The sequence below is a fragment of the Cuculus canorus genome, chromosome 9, assembly GCF_017976375.1.
Source record: "Cuculus canorus isolate bCucCan1 chromosome 9, bCucCan1.pri, whole genome shotgun sequence".
NCBI lineage: Eukaryota > Metazoa > Chordata > Aves > Cuculiformes > Cuculidae > Cuculus > Cuculus canorus.
Window position 1 is genome coordinate 11,745,252 of NC_071409.1, and position 14,981 is coordinate 11,760,232.

General features: G+C 36.6%; 1 protein-coding gene across 24 annotated transcripts in view; it reads right to left on the reverse strand.

The window, feature by feature from the left end:
* DLG1 (discs large MAGUK scaffold protein 1) overlaps positions 1 to 14,981 on the reverse strand; it is a 151,261-nt gene that overhangs the window by 19,797 nt on the left and 116,483 nt on the right. For 23 of the 24 annotated variants that reach the window (XM_054073908.1, XM_054073886.1, XM_054073907.1 and 20 more), the window contains 3 exons: positions 7,764 to 7,878; positions 1,178 to 1,354; positions 495 to 564 (listed from right to left, as the gene is read on the reverse strand). In XM_054073908.1, coding sequence (XP_053929883.1) covers positions 495 to 564; positions 1,178 to 1,354; positions 7,764 to 7,878 — 362 coding nt within the window. Of the gene's footprint in view, positions 1 to 494; positions 565 to 1,177; positions 1,355 to 7,763; positions 7,879 to 8,722; positions 8,858 to 14,981 lie in introns of those variants that run through there. The other variant, XM_054073906.1, reaches the window with a different exon arrangement.

Here is a 14,981-nt window from a genome sequence, read left to right on the forward strand (position 1 = left end):
AGTTACTTCATGCTGTCTGCATTAACTGTATACATTGTAAACCTCATTTTGTCATAGCGACCCTGTTGAGCTTTAGTTCTTTGTTTTCTATATGCACTGAAAACCTTTTTACATTTTTCTTTTCCGAAAATTGGCAGTAAGCCTCTGCCCCCAAAAAGGCAGTCCAGGAGTAGAATCCCTGCTGAAGGACTAACTCTTTATAAACAGCACTTGCAGAGCTGTTAGGGATGGCAATATTCAATGCTTGATTAACATTATAATTCCCACTACATTACAGTGTTATGGATAATATATATTTCTAAGCTAATTCTTCAAATAATTTGAAGTGTTTTGGCAACGATTTACTCCTAGAGTTAGCTTTGGTGCTTAGAATTCTTTCTATTTGACACAATCTAATCTCTTCACTAAAAGCTGAAACTGAGTCTGCAGAGAGAAACCACTGAAAAACGTTACCATTCACAATACCAGGTGTAATCAGTACTTCATTAACTCACCCCTTTATCTCCTCTTGTTTTGGAATTGAATTTCACTGTCTTTAAACGGGCTCGTTCTTTTTTCTCGACTCTACCACAAAAACAAAAAAAAGTAAAATCAGCAACTTCCAGAACTTCAAGTTACTAGTGACAATGTAAGCATACAGGTGTACCTTTTACAGTACAGGTTTTCATTGTTGATGACACCTTCACAAACCGGCAGCCTGCTAGTGGCAGACTACATTGGAAAAGTAGGCTATTATTTTTCAAACGATGAGCTGTCAGGGTATTTGAGTACCCTGTGATTATATAGGTTTACATTCAATATATCGAGAGGTAAAAAGAAAAACATGTCACAACAAGTGAGCAGCCTCAATTATCAGTCAACAGTGAATACTAAGATGGGAAGCACCTAATCTCTTATTTGAGTCGCTGATATGGCAGCAAACTTCTCATTTCTGTTTACTCCAGCCACCAAAGAAAGTTTTTTCAGTTTTCCAGGTTTCGGGTAAAAAGAATACGTGATACTGTCATGATGCAAACAAAACTTACTTTGCACATTTTCATATATAAATGGTACAATGTTATTAAGCTTGTGACTTGCTTACACTGAGAACAAAGAGGAAAGCATATGCAATATGAGATTAATCATATCAGACATTCAACAGCAGACACCTCAAAGTCAATAAAATATCATGACATACCTGCGTTTGCTTGGGATAACTCCAATTTCATCACTTTCTCCATCTGGAGTTACCTGCCGTGCTTGCCACCATTCATCATCAGAAGCATTAATGACATGGAGAATATCACCAAATTTGAAGTTCAATCCTTGACTTGGAAGGCCGCTATCTTTAGTCTTGTCATAATCAAAAAGAGCTCTACATTGGAAAGAAAAAAAAAAATAGAAAAAGCAAGAAAAAAAACAGGGAAGTACAAATAGTACAAAATATGAAGAAGCTACCTGTGGTGTTCACAAATGACTGCATCATTCTGACAGCTGCTTAGAACAAGAACGCTGAGTACATTCTCTTTCTCTCATATACACACACACACTAGTATTCACTCCCACATTTCGAAGTTTTAGTTAACGAGAACAAACTTTGTCCAGAGCAGAACTCTAGCACTTTGCAAAAGGTTCACACAAGATGCCTCCGGCAATTCACCAAGTACTTTGCAGAGAGCAAGTTACATGTCAGCCTGGGAGGAAAAAAGCAAGTATTTGAAGCACACAGCAGCACTGTCAAAAGTTCTGTAACATATGTTACATTGGTTTTTATCAAGTTACAAATTTGGATCATTCACTCATATAAAAATTTATTGTCTTTAAAGTAAAAGTTGATATCCTGCTCACAGGGAGGTGGAGGCAGAGGGGGAATGCTTAGAAATATGGCCTGAACACAACTTTGCTACTGCAGTACCCTAACGCAAAGAACTTTATGTGCATTCTTCTGGAAAAATCCCAACCATTCCAAGCAAATCTCATCCTTTTTCTGAGGTAAGCCTGTTTTCAAATAACAGGCCTGAGCAATACCCAAACACCAGCTGCACGCATACAGTTTTATTGACATTCCCTTCGCCAGTAAGGTTGGTTTATGCAAGTCTGCAATTAACCATACCCATATTCATGCCTGACTCCTTTCCCTCTTTGTGCTTATGAAAGCACAAGCGTCTGGAAAGGCACACTGGGAACCAGCCTGCAGAACCAATATGGGTTAAATATTATTTCTTTTCTCCCGCTTGGATCATTTTATATCTGGATCAGCTTCCTGAGGAACTGAAGAGACCTGCCATATGTTTCTCCCAGGAAAATCAAGGGTTCACTGAGGATGTGGAAATGGGTGATAGCAGGAGCCTCTTACCAAATTATATATATCTGTATCTATGAGATAGTCCCAAGATGTTGCCTTATAAAGGACTCTTATCTTACATTTGAAAAATGAGTATAAACTTCACCTATGTAAAGTGAGAAGCGCCTGTATGACACAGGCCAAAACTCCCTCACCTTTACTTCATCTGCAATCTCATGTTTGCCAGTGACACTTTCTAACAATCTCCTATGTTGATTTAGATACTAGATACCAAGTCCATCACAAAGTAGCACTGATAGATTACAGTGTCATGATTTAAATTGGTGTCCTTTTTCTTGTCCAAATTCAGTTTGCTTCTTCATGCCGAACACTGGTCTTGCACACCCTTTTCTGCTACATTTTTAAAACCTCAATTTTTTAGCCCATGTAAGTACCTATAAGTCATAACTATTTGCTCCATAGCAGACTTTAGCTGTGTGAATTTTGTTTTCTAAAGCACTGAGTGTATTTTTTTGGGTTTGAACTGTATTTGTTTATAACTAATGACAAACTTCTTGGGGGGAGGGGCGGGGGGAGAGGAGGGAACAAGTCAAAATTTTCTGTCAGATCAGTTCAACTTTAGCATAAAGTCTACTGCAAAGTCATGAGTTGTTTGAGATGCCATGGCCTTCCTGGGCCATTAGAAGTATCAAAAATTTTTCATAAATGGCTAAAGGCTTTAATAAGCATATTCTAAAATGCTTTATCAATATTTACTATCACTATACACAAAGCCCTATTTTAAAAATGCAACACTTCTAATTTATTAAATTTATAATAAAATTTAGGCATTCAATTTTGAAAGAGCTTGGAGGTTGAAACGTCACATTCCTTCAGTAGCACAACATCCACTATTAGATCTTTCAGTTTAATACCATAACGTACTTGAGATATCCCAATTCTTTTAAAAAAATGAGAACCCTTATTTTCTTTGAAATAGCCTAAATACTGCAGGTATTAATAACATAATCAGTATATAGTCCTCCAAATTTATTCCACACGTGTTTCTTCAAAAAGTGCTCTGGATAAATATCATTCTATATCTCAAAATAAACTGCACATCAGCCATTAAGTACTCTTAATGCAGATCCAAGTTGTATACATTTTCCACTGAATTAATTAAATACATAATGAAATTTATTTCCTGGGAGTTCTTGTTAGCATTCAAGCAACAATTTCTACCAGCTCTACTTTTAACTTCTAAGTTTTAGTTTGAATATAAACTTAAATGAGCCACTTAAATGATCTGGGCCTTACAGCATTAGCACGTTTGTTAACTGCATGAGAAAAAAAACCACACAAGAGTGAAATGGAATCATGAACAGATAAAATCATATATTATCAACATGTGCTCTACAAACTAGATAAAGGGTTACACAGAATAGGTTTTGCACAATGAAAGGTGGTTTTATCAAATACTTTTCCTCTGTTGAGGTCATTTCAAGGATAATAATTCTATTGGGGAAAACTGTCAAAGCCGATAAAGGTATTAGAGTTCTATAAGATGAACTGGATTGTCACACAGTAGTGACAAAACTATGCAGCTAAAATTTATAGGAACATCAGGAACCAGTAATGATCAATAAAAGAGGCAAAAAGCAAACAGAATTTACAAAAATCTCTTTCAATTCCAACTGATTAACATGACGTTTCCTGTATGCCTGGCAAGTCATCAACAAGAACTCACTTCACAGCCAAGATGACATATTTATCTACAGACACGTATATAAAATAAAATACCTCTTTTATTAACTCTCTGAATGGAGACTTTTAGGACAGGTTAACAATACTACATATATATTTATTTAGTATAAGTTATAAAGACAAACTTACTTAAAAACAAACATGGTATCCCTGATCGATTACTGCTTTGAACACAGTCCACTGATATTTACTCTAGATTTCTATTTAAATTTAAATGACAAGTCCTAAAAATTGTTTTATGGAGAAAGCACCAAGCCCTCCCTTTCACTTCACCTTGTATTACTCAGCAACTAAACAGCACTAGAAAAAGGTAATTTGGTTCCTTCATTTATAAGTCTACAGAAACTGAAGTTGCATGTTTTATGAGTGTTTATGCTTCAAAGCCAAAAATGTAATGGCTGTTAATAGTGCCAAATTTTCCAGAATGTCTTTGTACCTGGCCACACTCATCACTTTCAACATCCTAGGCTGCTCATCGAGTTTTACTGAAGCATTTCTTAAGGTATTCCTGCTGAACAAAGTAACCAGGAATTCCTGCCACAGAAAGCATCTCCATGCCTTATTTCATGAGACATGAACGTTGTTGGGAAAACTGTTTGAAACTAGATGTCTGAACTATCAGAATAACATAGGGATGCTAAATGAAGCTCCTCCTGCAGGCAAGTATATTCTTCAGGCCTGGTGCTAATGCCAGATCTTATTTGTCAATGGAGTAAGTCAGAAATTCCTAATGATTTCAAAACTATAAAGTTTCTCCCACTTGGAGATGTAATTATTTTCTGCTCAAATCCAAGCAGGAATCAGCACCATTGTTTGAATTTGTAATGTATCCTGCCGGTCAGAAAAACGTAGAGGTAAAAGTAATTTTCAATTTTTAATTTTACACACTGCACAGACTGAGATTCGGCTCACAAAATGAGATAAAATAGGGAACAAATTTACTCCCTGTCAACATATTATCATAGAAAATGGATACCATGAAAGTATCTCACTTTCATGTGTGAAATCTGCAGATGAAGGAAGAAAGTGTGTAGATGTAGTTCAGATGCAAAACTAGGAACACTGTGTGACAGAATCTCTCTCCTCTTAGAATGAAGATCAAAAGAAATATAAAGCAAGAGAAGGCCATTAGATCAGTGCATCTTAATTAGTCAGGGGGAGAGAAAGAGAAGAGTTAGATGCGCAAGGGAAGAGTGAGCTGCTGCTGGATTGTTCTATTTGTGTTCCTCTCCAAGGGCTGTTTGCTACATCACTAGTCATCATATACTGATATACGTACCACTAAAAGGAAAAACCTGCCATTTTACTTAAAATGGTATTTTCAAGCAAACACAATTGTCTTTTCCTTAGTATTACATAACATTCCCAAAATGCTGTACAGAGGCGACTACACATAAAGATACCAAGTTTCAGTTACAGGGACACAATGATGTATCATTCTATTTGCTCTTTCGTTACCATGATTTTGAGAAATCACCAGAGGGGATTATTTTTTGAGTGTTTTTTGGATAAGTTCCTACAGTTGTGGTTGAATGCCTATAAACATTTTACTGTTGGATTTACCATTCAATTCAGCACTACATTATATAACCAGAATCCTTTAAGGCATATCCAAACCCAAATATTACAGAAAAAAGACAGCTTCAGTTACTAAAACTGGCTTTGAATTAGTACAATTAAAAGTAGAGAATGCTCATACCAGAACAACTTATAATAAGGAATGAGCTGAATAATCAACATGTTTTGTCAGTATCTAGCAATATGTGAAAAGATTCATAAAACTTCTATAAAGTCAAAATTACATCAGAAACCAGTCAAAACAGATGTGAACCTGCCCTGCGTATACCAAGTTGCCTACCAGTCTTTGGCATCTTTTGGAGTGATGACAAGAGCAGATCTCAACAGCCCTAGCAGCACTTGCTGTTAAGAGATGTGGGTTGCAAAGTACTTTTCCTAAGAAATTTTTGCATTTTAGATTTTTATTCTGATTTACAACAAGGTTGATTCCAAGAAAGGTTTTTGAGTCTCGGCAAATGGAATTGTCAGCCTCCACAAGGCTTCTGCCAATAACCTGGAGAAGGTTGCATTTTCTGCAGCTGGCAAAGTCAAAAGCTCACCCTCAATCATTCAGAGATAAGGATTTCCATCAGTGGAATAAAAGCTACATAAACACAAAATGCTTGTCAGCAGCTCAAAATATCAGACAAAAGTGTGAACATGAGCATAAGGAGTTTGAAACCTAATCAGGCTATAGCTAACCAAGCGAAACAAAATCATTTAGAATTGTTTAGGTTTAGTTATATGATAAGGGCTAAAGTGATCAATCTTGGTATTAAGGAAGATAATTTCACCACAATATCCATATGTACACCTACCTGTGGAAATTCTAGGGCGTGGATAACTGATACCAAGCACTTATCCTTAGCATTTAATGCATTTGTGCTTTGAGATGTAAATGCTGAGCCCCCAAAATACGTGATGTAGACAAAGTACAAAAACCAAAACCAAAAAGAACAGCTCTACTAAAATGAAATCAAGATAAAGCTACTAAAATAATAGGTCAAACCATAAGGGCCACATATTATACTCAATCTAAACAGAATCGCTTCTGAGTAGTAGCTGCATTTATTTCAAAGCCTTCAGAAACAGGCTGCAAAGGACTGAGCCTTTTCTGAGCACAAATGCAATTATTCAGGTAACCTCCTTGTACAAGGCTTGCTTTCTTTCCCATAGGTCAATAGATAAAGCACTACGAACAAAACGGTGTCTGCTTTGGATGGGGAAAGACAATAGTATCTGAGCCAAGGATTTTAGCAGGTAAGCCATTTTAAACCAAGTTTAACCCAAGCACCAGCACTACTGCAGTCCTACCTATGCTACTAAAATGTCCTGGCTCTTATTCAATCCAGAGGTGAGCTGGTTCTAGGAACTCAAAAAACATATTATTTTTAAAAATGCAATCTTTTTACCTACATTTCATAGCTGAAATACTACGCTTTATCAGTATTTGATAACTAATGTAGGAGTTAGTTGGCACCTTAATTAGCTGCACCTTGCCATAATTTAGCAGCGAAACCACCTATTTTTATTAACTGCTTCACCCTCTTTTAGCTCCATTCCACTTCCTTTTAGCCTCCTTTATACTTAATCCTATATGAATAAATTAACATAGACTATTCCATTCAACTGCTTTGATGCATTTGCTCTCTTTGTTACTATGGAAAATATTCTATAACAAAATGAGATTTCTTAATACAAGCTAAGAACACAACTACAATAAGTCGAAGGAAATAAGATGGAAATCTGTCAAAGCTTAAGTAAAGAGCTATAATCAAATTGAACTCAAGAACAGAACAAGGGAGAATATGAAGACTACTGTCACAAAGAAACCCAAAATGAATTAAGTGAGTTGTTAAGACTTCACAGACGTTGACTTTAAATATATGTTAGTGAAAATATATGAAGGTTTATCATTTCTCTGAGAGGCGAGATAAAAATCAAGTAATAGCACCACTCTTCAAAGTTCATACAGAGTTCTCAGGGCTAGTGCTTCTTTTTCAGCTTTATTACAATTAATTGATCTAAATTAAGCTTTATTTTTAATGTATTTTGTATATAACTGTCAATTTGTTAAGTTCAATAATGAGGAAATAATTGTATAAAAATGCACATACAGAAATATTAAGTCTACAGAAAAGCAGAAAAACGCTAGCAGCACCATGAAAAAGATGATTACCTGACATATAGGGATCTCTTCTGGCTGGTTCGCAAAGATCCTGACCCTGAACTAATGCTACTGTTCATCATCTGCTCCCGTAAATCATGGATTTTAGCTTCAAAACGACTGTATTCTGTAAAAGAAGGGATACACTGCTATTAATTTCTCCTGGCCTTCAGTAATTAAATTATTCACAGAAATGCTTAAAAGCTCAGAGAATAAATATTTGTTACATCTTGTTTAATACAAAACTCTCAAACATTAAGCACCACATTTTGTAATTAAAAGCTATGTGAAGTTTTAAATTTATCAATATTAACTGAAATAAAATTTGCAATAATTGTGATTAGGCAAAGAAAAACAGAAGCAAATCTCCATTACACTTAAAAATTTCATGGTTTTAATCTATAGTTCACAATAATTGGGTTTTTCCTAACTAAAACAAGCACTTCTACTAATAATTATCATTTTTAATAGGAATAAAAAGACCGATACAAGATAAGCTTTAACCCATAACAAAAAGAAAACTTCAGAACACATGAAGTGAAATACACGTTTATAATCTAGAACTTAGATGTTAAGGAATGGGAATGATAGCGTCTGAAAAAGCAATACTGAACAGATACTTAAAAATTACTGGACTTGAACTAAATAAAGAATTTAGTGCTAAGAGATGGAAACATGCAAAACATTCTCTGAATAAGACAATGCTCCCATGGGAGCTCCGGAAACCAAAAAAATACTAAATATCCAGAATTCTGGCACGAATCTCAATCTACTTGTAAACAGCATTAGAGATTCAAACTCCCTCTATAGAATTATGTACAATGTTAATCCTGGAAAAACAGATTGTGTCCTTAAGCAGCACTGTGTACTAATAAAACTAAAATAAATGCATTTGAGTTTAGCTACAAAGGCAGGCAGTAAAATAGTAATAGCTTCTTCAGGAGAAACATTTCCTGAAGTGAGGTACTTACATGCTGTCAGCATAACAAATGAACTCAAAACAAGTATGTTTTTCCTTCAGTTGAATAGTTTAGACTTCAGGATCAACAGATCCAATTGTAAAACCTCTCTAGCTAAAGAAAACCTTGTGCAGCCACCACCTTCGCCAGGAGACCACGTGATGGCAGATTATAACAAGTCAACACTGGGAGAGCCAGGGTGTGTGCAGCAAGCAGCTGCTGAACGGGCTAATGTGCTGCTTTTCCTAGCTGCGCCCTTACTCCCTGCGGACATCAAATTTGCTCAGAAAATGCAAGGTTGATAAACAGGGCTCTAAAATGCAAAGAATTTTGAGGAAATCTCTAAACTAAGGTTACTTCTACAGTCGTTGAAACACTACAAATCACATGGTATTACAATCTGTAGCACCTTCTCTGCACGTACATGAGACAGAGAGCACCAAGGCTTACAGATGGACCAGAGAAGAATTAAAAAAACAGTAAGTTACAGAAGAATATTCTGCCAGTCAGTTTCTGGTATGTCACTGCATTCACCAAGGTAAATAGCAATGAGATGCTCTAGAAATAGCAACTACAATTACCCCCCCATCCAGATTACGATAATACAAATAGTCTCTTCAATAACCCTGACTTTTGTCCTTTGGAACCAAAAGCCAGTAGTTTTTAAGATAGTATCTTAGTTTTAGAAACAGCAAGTGCCTTTTTATAAATAAAGCTCAGGTCAAATAATTTACCAGCACTTAACCAGACTGACGAGGCTGTTCAACAAAAGAAAGAAAAACAGTATTTCCACTACAACCAATGCTATCACAAATAGAAAAAGAATTTAGGATGACAGGACAGTAACCTAAGAGGAATGTGAGAGAATGACATGTTTTAGAAAGCAATATCCCTCAGGGGAAGGGCTCAGATGTAGAGAGAGTAGTCTACTCCTGCTGTGCTGCTGCTGCACTGCATGGCCTTGGGTAAGTCACCTCATTTTACTCCTTTATGTCTGAAAAATGATCTTTTAAGCAACTTGCCTGTTTCTCGAGTATTTTGGAAGATTAAAGCTCTAAACCTCAAACATACCACAAGAATGGTAGCTGAGATTTCTGATAGAAGAGCTTTTTTATGTCCCATGTGAAAGGAAAGTAACCATGGGGAAAAAAAAATAGTCCAAGCATTTTCTTGTGCTCCAGCCTGTACTGAAAATACCTCCAGTTCTTGGCAACAGCTACTAGAAAAGACTATAAAATTCTGTTAAGAAAGTATCATGTGTCGTCTGTTGAAAGAAAGAAGATTCCCTCCTATGTAGCATGTAAGAGTTAACAGGGGAGGCTATTCCTTACTATCCCTTCACTTTGTCCTATAGATTATCTTCAGGTTGCTGGTTTTGTGGTTTCCTGAAGTAATTTAATTTTTCTCATCAGAACTCCTAGGAAGTAAGTGCTGAGTGACAGGGACATCTGTAGGAGTAAGGAGAATAATTTCTACATGGAGGCTTCCTGCCATACCAGTAAAGCAAAAAAGGAAACTCATGGGATGAGACCGAAAAAGCTTTATGTTCAAAAAGAAAGGGTGCCAAGAGATGTCATAGTTAGGAAATGCTTTAACACTATGTGCAGATGGAATGTGGTGAGCTCCTTCAATGTAGAGCAAGCTAAAAACTGAGCTATATTCCTCTTACAGAAGGTTTTGTGAGGAGCAGGGTGGCGAGAAGCCTCAAAATCACTGGGTTTGGAGCTGAAAAGTAGACAGGATTTTGGTTTTTTTTTAAAAGAAAGCTTGGTATTGATACTAATGCTGGAGACAGAAAACAAAACAACAGGAAGACTCTTGAGAGCATCAGAAATGCAATTTCACTTCAGTACCCAGAAGATCTGCACCCATGCCTTGGTGACTCATCCAGCTTGGTTCAACTTCGGCATTATAAAGCAAAGCGTGAGCTCTGCTAACCTGTCTAGGAGTGGTTAAAATTCCATCTCTGTGATCAAGGAGATTTGGATATCAACAGTCTTTAGCACCTTCAATCTCTTATTAACTGAAGAGCAACGATGCCATTCAGCAGTTTATGAAACATAGAAATGTAGTTGCAGGACAGCAGCCAGAAGGCTGCCCAGAGCTGCTCCATCTCACGTGCTCTACAAGAGGGGAACATCAATAGCCAACAGCTGGTAGGAAAACAGGAGACTCATATCTGAGAGGCATGTGTTATCAAATGCAATCCATACAAAATACAATTTTATTTCATTATAAAAGCACTACAAAACTACCTACACACTTTTATGGTTTTAATCAATCCCTGCAGTAATGCCTTACTACTAATTAAATGAAAAAAAAGAAACCAAAAAAAACCCCACAAATTACTGAGAAGTAGCATCAAATTTACACAAATTAAAGTCTTCATATAATGGATATATGAGACATGGATGACATGGCAAAAAGTCACTTAGATGAAATAGCATAAAAGCAAAAGTACTGGATAAAATCAAAAGCACGACACTTGTCTCTCACACTGATGAGAAAGCAAGTATTTAGAGATGAGATATAGGCAAGCACAGAGTGATACCTTTCCTTCAAGTACTCTCCCATCCTCCAATGTTTAGAGAATTTCACTGTACGTTTAAATTACCTCTTCCACTCAGCTTATCATCATTAGTGTCTCCCAAATGCTAGAGAACTGTTTTTACAATTCCATTCTTTCTTATGGGGTACACATAACATTAAACACAGTGTATGACAAAACTGATCCTATTTTTTTTTCCCCTAAATCACAGTGAACAGCATGATAAACTCCCATGTGGCTAAGTGTGACAAAGCCATACAATGCACAGATGAATATAAAAGTTACAAGGAAAAAAAAAATCAGCAATTGATGGCAAGTCAAGCGCAATTGGGATAACCAAAGAGAAAGGGCATACAGCACCTACAGTGGCACAAGACACACCCCCTCCTCCACTACCCCAAATTACAAAACCAAACCACAAAATCCAAACCCTCAATCTGTTCAGGTGAGAATTTGACCACGATCTGAAACCTGATGTATACAAAACAGCAGTGAATGAGACTTAGTTAAAGGATCTCTCCTGATGCTCCGAATTTTTAGGAAAGCTGCTGATGCTATAAATCAAATAAAGTAATATGCAACACAACTAATATAAAATGCAATAAAATAAGAACATAAGAATAATAGTATCTCTTCTTGGCTAGAATTTTCTCAGACTTTCCACTAAGTTTAGGGGTTCGGGTAGAAGTAGTACCAGCTATCATAACATCAAGCCTGAGGAAGCACAAGCATCTGCTGCTTCAGTTCATGGCACTTATCCAACAGTACCCCACCATCATCAAATAAAAAAAATAAAACCCAAAATACTCTGGTTTACACATAATCAGTTGTTAAGAACATTGGATAGATACATCTGGGCCCAAGTTTAAACTTTAAAATTATACTGGATAAGCAGATGGCGCAAAAATAGAATAAATCTGCTCTATTCCATGTCTGCACATATTACACAGCAATTAACAGGAAGGGGTGGGGGGTAGAATCCTGGAAGATCCTGGAAAACGTTTCTAATGTCAGTGTTTACTTTAATAGAAATCAAATCTTCAGAAAAAGGGTCTGAGCAGTGAAGCTCTCCTGGACTGCCTGTCTGGTGGGCGACAAGAGGGCAGTGACATACACAGATAATGGGTGAACAGCCCATACAGGCAGGGGAAGACAAAAAGAAAACCTGCAGTGAAAATCATTTTGGGCTGGAAGACATTCTAGCAAATGGGGCAAAAGCACAGAAGATTACAACAAGGGACGGGAAATTCAGCAAACAGCACAGAAGGAAAGGCAATTCATAGAAGCACGGATGTGTGTACAGGGAACAGATGGCAGCACAGCACTAAGAAACAGAGATTCTTACGTACACTGAACCCACAAAGAGCTGAAATAGTTCACTTTAATTAAAAAAGTATGCTCCTTGCTTCCCTCTTCCCATCTGCCTATGGAAAGCCCTCCTTTAGCAGGACCCACTGGATCTGTCAAAGGAGGACTCTTGCGCTCAAAATTTTACATAACTACCGATGCATGTTCTTTTCTCCACTCTCAAATCACTTAGTTTTCCTTTTCATGGTGCCTCCTGACAAACTGAGAAAGAGAGTCTGGTAGTAAGTCAAGACAGCCACCGTAGCACTGATCTTGTATTGAGCTTCCACTTGTTTTCAATTTTAAGCTTGTGAGGCAAGACCGCCACAGCACACAGCTGACTGAAGTTGCATTTATGAGTTCCAGTCATACCCTGCTATCACCCCTCAATTATCTATACTGGTACGTGATACGCTTCCAGGTACCATTCACGTTTTGCACATCTTGTTACAGACTGCAGTATAAATTTCAGCTGGCAGAGGCAGTTGAGGAGTACAGCACATTTAGTACTGCCACTCAAAACCATTAGCAAAGAGGTAATCTATTAAAACATATGGGCCACAATAAAAACACCATTAATAATTTTTGAGGAGATATTACTTAGCTTCAATGCTTGTTGATTTACATTAACGTGACCTGAGAGAGCTCACAATGCGTTCCACAAGCTACTGGTAGCTTTCATGCACTCTCACGTGTAATGAGCTTGAACCTCATTAATCACCTGAAAGACTAGGCCATGGAATTTCAAATCAGATTAGAAAAATTGCATTTGTATTTAGCTAAGAACTTCTCCCAGAGCCTGCAAAACTCAGAAAGAAACTAGGTCCAGTCACTGATGAAATGAACTCACCAAAAACATTGTTAAAGGTTTTACCTTTACAACCTGTAAAAGGCTGCACTGTTGTTAACGACAGAGAAAAAAATTTTATTTATTATATTAAAGAGCAGAAGTGAGGTTTTAGGGGATTAAAACATGCGTAAGCCGCCTTACAGTGTCTATCAGGGCTATATATAGCAGAACCCTTCTTTTAATCTTAATGAGCCTGATTTTAGAGGTACTTTAATTGACTAATCTGGATTTACTTGCAAATGAGTAGAACCAGGTACAAAACAAGCAGGAACAAAAGTCTGGAAGACCAGAGATCACATATGCCCAAACAGTAACTTTCTTTATTATTTATTTTTTTAAAGAATTTTTTGTATTATGAAATGGGCACAGTCTGATCTTTTAAACTATCTTTGGTTAAGACAATCCATGTTCTCAGCTAGAAAGCAAGGGAAGCTCATCCTTATGATACATAGCGTAACTGAAAACTAAATTTTACAAAAGCATTATTGGCTTTGTTCAATTCCAGTTGGACTTTAACAAATAGAAGATTCACAATAGATTTCAAGACAAATTCGCAGAAAATAATCCTAGCCAATAAACATAACAGTGCTACTGCTTCCCAGAGCTTAGTTATTCTGTTTTAAAATCCACTAGAAAACAGTGCACAGATAAAGTGTTACAAACAGAAAAAAATGGCCAAATAGCAGCCATGCAAAGGTGAGCTGTAACAAAGCTTCCCTCTCCCTCTTTTTTTCCTTTGACTCATTTGTTTTGAAGACAAGTGAACCAAAAGTAGGAAGTTGAATCTCATTTCCAGCAGAATGATACATTCTTCAAAACAAACAAAAATAAAAAACCCAAACACAAAACAACATGAAAATCCACCTAAAATCTGGCTAACAAAGTCTGAGGCAGTTTGATTGAACTATGAATCTTGAATACATTCTGCAATGAAGAATGACTTACATCCTTTAATGAAGCTGAAAGAAAAATGTGTGCTAATTTATGAAAAACATAAGCCCAGAAGCGGAGTTTTTACAAAGAATGCTTTAAAATCTTTTCCTGAGGTTTTGGTTCCACCTTCTCCTAATCTCACACTGATCCATCCAATCACCTAAGAACACAGAGCTAATCTCATCACTTAACCATGTTACTATGCTTTCAGAGAAGAAGTGGATATGCAGAGATGGGTTTCACCTACTGAATTACAAAGAGAGAGCAATGTGGACTCCTAAATTCTAATTAACAGGCAGCTCATAACTCACATGAAAAAGACTGCTGTACTAGTTAAAATTATAATTACTTGGGGTTTGTATGTCAGGTGGATCCTTGAGGAACAAGAACACTTAACCCACAAAATTATTTTCCCATCCAATTTTAAGCAATTATATTTTCACATTTAAAATTTATTTCTGTGGCTATTTTTCTTATCTTGAAACACTTAAATGCACTCAAGCTATAGTACAGTTATGGCAGCCTAATGGCACCTCATATATTTTCAGAATGGAAAAATCTAACCTTTCAGAAATTAATTTTGAGGTAACACT